The sequence below is a fragment of the Lipotes vexillifer genome, unplaced genomic scaffold, assembly GCF_000442215.2.
Source record: "Lipotes vexillifer unplaced genomic scaffold, Lipotes_vexillifer_v1.1 scaffold545, whole genome shotgun sequence".
NCBI classification, from domain to species: domain Eukaryota; kingdom Metazoa; phylum Chordata; class Mammalia; order Artiodactyla; family Lipotidae; genus Lipotes; species Lipotes vexillifer.
Window position 1 is genome coordinate 2,509,505 of NW_006779129.1, and position 5,884 is coordinate 2,515,388.

The 5,884-nt window shown below is 42.8% G+C and overlaps 1 protein-coding gene across 1 annotated transcript in view; it reads left to right on the forward strand.

The window, feature by feature from the left end:
* HSF2BP (heat shock transcription factor 2 binding protein) overlaps positions 1-1,115 on the forward strand; it is a gene marked incomplete at its 3' end in the record, with an annotated part of 47,283 nt that extends 46,168 nt beyond the window's left edge. Inside the window, exon 7 of the mRNA XM_007452514.1 lies at positions 949-1,115. Within this exon, the coding sequence (XP_007452576.1) occupies positions 949-1,115 (167 nt within the window). The remainder of the gene's footprint in view (positions 1-948) is intronic.
* Between the last annotated feature and the right edge of the window lie 4,769 nt (positions 1,116-5,884).

The window sequence follows — 5,884 nt, forward strand, 5'->3', positions numbered from 1 at the left end:
GAAGGGGTCTGTGCTCTGAAGTCCTGTCTTGTGTTGGTCTGAGGCTTTTCTTTCTGCCCTTCTGCGCAAAGGCACTAACACTGACATGCTGTGTCTCTGGAACCTGTCATCTTTAGGGCTCACCGTTCTGAATTTGAGCTTCTCACTAAGTGCCTGATAGAGATGTTTTCCCTTCATTTCTTACAAGGTCATTCATTTTTTTTCAAGTCTTTGCAAAATATTTGTGTAGCCTTTTCTATTACTGTACAGTATGAAGTTTTGGGGGTCTCTGTATTCAGCAGTATTATCAGAAACCAGTCCTATAGTTTTCCAGTTTTTAATAATATTTCGACTCTGTATTACTAGTTGTGGTCAGTTCCCAAGACCACTTGTAAGACCCTATTTAACTTCAGGTCAGTAGGATCATTGGTTGTTAGGGGTGGTTGGATTGTGGTGCTCTCCATCCCTTTGCCGTGGATTAAACAGGATGGTACGGCCTGACCTGGCCATCCAGGCATCATGGGTAACATTCACTGAATGAAAGGTAGGATTAAATTTTAAACAATGAATTGAACTTTTAGAGTACAGTATACTTATGAACGGAGGGTTATCTGTCTATAAATGAAGGATTGGTACTAAAAGAGATTACTCAATGAATATGGTTTTGAGGTTCCCTGTGCCCACTTTGCATATGTGTCCCACTTTGCACATGTGTCTCTTGATAAGAGGTGGTGTTACGTGGCAGTATTGCTGAAGTTTCCCATTTTCAGGTAGCCTCACAGAGACAAATATTTTACATACTTCTGCTTACTATACCTGTCATCCAGATTGTGTTAGAGTTGGACATCTGAAGTGTAAGGGCATAAGGGCACCCCTAAATATGTTAAGGTCCTATGAACCAGGAGATATATTTAGGGTGACACAGTATGGAGGGGCAGCATGTCAACACCATTTCCTTTTACATTTCAGATTAATGCTGATGTCCCTGTACAACGTGAGCATCAATTTGAAAGGCTTGAAGTACATTAGTGAGAGTCCAGGATTCATCCCTTTGTTGTGGTGGCTTCTGAGCGGTAAGGCTGGGCTTTACCTGTGCGTCTCCTTATACACCTGTTCCCCTGTGGCAGGAGGAGGTCGTAAAGTATTAGAGATGAGGGTTGTTCATCCCAAGGTGTTCTCATGCCTTCCTAAAAAGAGATTTCAAATTATTGGAAACTCACTGGTCTGCTAAGTTATTTCTAGTTGTGTTTCTGAAGTATCGCTTTCAATTTAGTTATGATTCTGTGACACAAAGGAAAATTATCCAGTAAAACAGCGAATAAGTGGCTTTAACCTGTCCCTTTCACTGTGAACGATACAGCACTATGTATGCTGTCTGTGGCTCTGAGCATCAGGTATAGGGAGATCCCATCGTTAAGCAACGTGGGGAAAAAAGAGATCTGAGAGATTGCAGCTCTGAAGTTCCATCTGTCTATCTATCTATTCAGCTGATGTGTTTTTTTGTTTTCTTTGGAATAAAAAGCTGTCTTTACTGTTTCTCCGGCTTTTCTCCCTAACCACCAATTTAACCTCAAATTTTGTCCCGATCTGTTCATCATACTTTTTTTTTTAATAAATTTATTTGTTTATTTTTGGCTGCGTTGGGTCTTCATTGCTGCATGTGGGCTTTCTCTAGTTGTGGCGAGCAGGGGCTACTCTTTGTTGCGATGCACGGACTTCTCATTGTGGTGGCTTCTCTTGTTGCGGAGCACGGGCTCTAGGCGCACGGGCTCAGTAGTTGTGGCTTGCGGACTTCAGTAGTTGTGGCACGCAGGCTCAGTAGTTGTGGCTCACGGGTTCTAGAGCGTAGGCTCAGTAGTTGTGGCTCATGGGCTTAGTTGCTCTGCGACATGTGGGATCTTCCTGGACCAGGGATCGAACCCGTGTGCCCTGCATTGGCAGGCGGATTCTTAACCACTGTGCCATCAGGGAAATCCTGTTTATCATACTTTTTAATACCATGTCTTCAGTAGGAACATATTTCATTCAAGTGTGCAAAAAAATTACCTTTCCTTATTTTTTTGTAATTCAGATCAATCTCTGTTTTTGAGCTTCAGTTCCATTTGGTGGTAAATGCTTATTTTTTGTAACAGGTTTTTTGAGGTATAATTGACATGCAATAAACTGCACACACTTAAGGCAAACAACTGGTAAGTTTTGACGTAAGTTATACACCCGTAGAATCATCATCACAGTCAAGATAATGAGCACACCTGTCACTCTCGAGAGGTGCCTTGTGCTTCTTGGATCCCTCCTTCCCGTCCCTCTGTTTCCCTCTTTCCAGAAAATCGCTTGCCTCCTTTCTGTATTAGAGGTTAGTTTTCATTTTCTACAGGTTTATATAAATGGAACCATGCACTGTGTATTCTTTTTTGCCTCTCTTCTTTCACTCAGCATAATTATTTCGAGATCTAGACATACTGTGTGTATTAATAGTTGATTCCTTTTTATTACTGAATAGTATTTTGTTATGTGGAGAGACTGCAGTTGCTTTATGTATTCGGCTGTTGATGGACATTTGGGTTGTCTTCAGGGTTTGGCTCTTGTAAATAAAGCTGCTGTGAACATTCTTGTATGTTTTTGCCTGGACACCGGCTTTCATTTCTCTTGGGTCAGCACCTGGGAGTAGACTGTCTAGCTCGCGTAGTAGGTATTTTTGTGGCACTGCCAAGCTGTGCTGCAAAGTGGCGGCACTGCTTTGCACCCCCCAGCCCCCGCCCCAGCAGAGAGTTACCGCTTCTGTCGTGCATGTCCTCGTCAATGTTCGGCATGGTCCTTCTTCTTAAGTTTAGATGTTCCGGGAGTGGTGTGATAACCTCGCTCACTTTGGTCTTAATTTGCATTTGTCATGACTCATGATGTTGAGCATTTTTCCCTGTATTTATTTGCCCATCCATATATCTTCTATGATTAAATGTCTGTTCACACCTTTTTGCCCATTAAAAAAAATTGGGCTATTACTCAGCCATAAAAAGGAACAAAATTGGGTCATTTGTAGAGATGTGGATGAATCTAGAGACTGTCATACAGAGTGAAGTAAGTCAGAAGGAGAAAAACAAATATCGAATATTAACACATATGTGGAACCAGAAAAATGGTACAGATGAACTGGTTTGCAGGGCAGAAATAGAGACACAGGTGTAGAGAACAAACGTATGGACACCAAGCGGGGAAAGCGGCGGGGCGCAGCGGTGGTGGTGGCGGTGTGATGAATTGGGCGATTGGGATTGACATGTATACACTGACGTGTGTAAAATGGATGACTAATAAGAACCTGCTGTATAAAAAAAAAAAATTGGGTTGTTTCAATTGAGTATTGGGGTTCTTTGTATATTCTGCATACAAATCTTTTGTCAGATATGTAGTTTGCAAATAATTGCTCTCAGTTTGTTGCTTATCTTTTCATTCTCTTAAGAGCATCTTTAAAGAACAGAAGTTCTTAATTTTTTTGGTGAGGTTTAATTTATTGTTCTTTTTCTTCTACGAATCATGCTTTTGGTGTAGAAATTTTTGCCACACGGATTTTTAAAATGGGTTTTCTTCTATTAGTTTTATACTTTTGCATTTTACATTGAGGTCTGTGATCCGTTCTGAGTTAATACTAATAGATGTTGAGTGGTATGACTCAAAGTTGGTTTTTTTTGTTTTTGTTTTTTTGCATAAAGCCACCTAGTTGATCTCACATCACTTGTTTGGAAGACTCTCCTTTCTCCACAGAATTGCCCTTGGACCTTTGTTGAAAATCAGACGACATTATATGAGAGCGTGTAGTTTTTGGACTCTATTCATTTGTTCTGTGGATCCATTTTTGTAGCATTATGCCAACACCATACTTTATAATAAATCTTAAAGTCAGGTGTGTAAATCCTCCAACTTTGTTCTTATTTTTCAAAGTTGGTTTGACTCTTTCTAAGTCCTTTGCATTTCCATACGAATTCGAGGATCAGCTTGTCACTTTCTAACAACAACAAAAAATCCTGTTGGGATTTTTATTAGGATTGTGTTGAATCAACAGTTCATCTTGGGGAGAATTGACATTTTAGCAATACCGAGTCTTCCAGCCAATGAAATAGTATATGTATGTCCGTTTATTTAGATATTGTTGGGAGAGCAGAGGAACTGACCTCCTTTGTTTCTGGCTATCTTTTCAAGGTTGCTTATGTAGTAAATCCCCATGAAGGTAGAGATACTGTCTCTGTCCAGAACAAAGGGTGGGTTTGTTTACACTCATGCAATAGGGATAATGCTTCCCTCTGGGGAAAAGGTCTGGCAGGATTACTCCCCTTATGAACGATTTGGGTTCCCTGAGTTTGGGGTTTCTCTTCTGTAATGCAGCCCATGGCATATGCCTGGCCCTGTGGAATTGGGTCTCATTGAACTGTGCTGACCCTCTGGATATGGCCGTTGCCGTGGAGGAATACTGTTCTTTGCCTTGGACACAGGGGTGTTTTCTCTCCTGCCAGCATCCGTGAGACTCTCGCATGCTGGCTTATTAACTTGCAAGTAGGGTAAAACCCCAGATCTTCCAAAGCTCTAAGGAGGTGGCCGAGAGGGCTGTGTTTGTATTTTAGGAGGCCTCCTGCCCACGAGGGCTGGGTATTTGACCAGACAGCTTTTTTCTCTTGAGAACGTGAGCCAAGGAACCCATGGAATCAGAGGTGGCTCTTGGGCTAGAGGTGGGCAGCTATCCCGGCTGGTCGCTGTGGGCCACGTGCCAGCAGATGGTGTCAGTCGGCAGGGGCGGGGGTGGGGAGAAGGCGAGGATAATTTAATAAGGGTCCCTAACAGTCCTGGAGTGCCAGGCAATGTGTATTTACAGATTTACTTCTCTAAATACCCTTATAAGGCAAATATTACAATTTATGTTTTACATATGAGGAAACTGGAGCACGCAGGGGTGAAGTGACTTCCTCGAGGTCATACAGCTTCTGGATGGAAGTCCGGGCAGTTGGGTTCTAGGTCGCTTCTCCCAGCCACTCTGTGGACCTCCGCTCTGCAGGAAGTGCCTCTGAGATGGATGCTTAGTTCCCAGTGACCTCTCTCCTTTCCTTGTCTCCTGGTGTGGCGTGGCTCAGCCTTAGAGATAGATGTCCTGAAACCTTAGGCCCCTCTCTGCTAGCTTGCAGCCAGTGATCCTCCAGCACCTTTTGCCAGTTGTTTACTTTTGCATAAAAAGAGGGCCTTAGGCTGAATGTTCTCTAGGGCCTTTTCTAGCTCTGGTGCTCCAGAAACGTTCCAGGGCCGAGTGACCGTCCTTAGTTTCATTTTAATTTAGGCAGCTCTCTAGGTTGCCAGCAGCCCAAGAGTGTCGGTGCCTGACCCTCACCAGAGATGGCGCGCTGTGACCAGGGTGGATTGTTCCTGCTTGAACAGTGGGGGCTGGGGTGAAGTTGCCTTAATGCCACTTTTTGCCCTGGGGCCATCAGGCTTTCTTGCTCATGAAGACAGTTACTGGTTCTTTTGACAGTGTGCACAGCCCAAAGCCTAATAAATCTTTTGAAATGTCATCTTGATGTTATTTGCTATCACAGTCAAATAAAGACAAGGTCTATCAAGCCCAGCATGTTTGTCCCCTGATTTATCTATGGAATTAATTTAACTTAAAAATTGAAATTTGTTATAGAATTTGGTGTGTCTTTTAGGAAGGTGAATATATATTTTATTATAGAATAGGAAAATAGAAACAAAAGTAGTTCTCTGAAAAAAGTATGTGCATCTTGGTGCCTGGCGGTGGTGGTGTGATTGTTTTCATAATTCTAGACTGTTATAACTGCTTAGGACTAAGAGAATTTAAAAACTGGGGCTTCCCTGGCGGCGCAATGGTTGAGAGTCCGCCTGCCGATGCAGGGGACATGGGTTCGTGCCC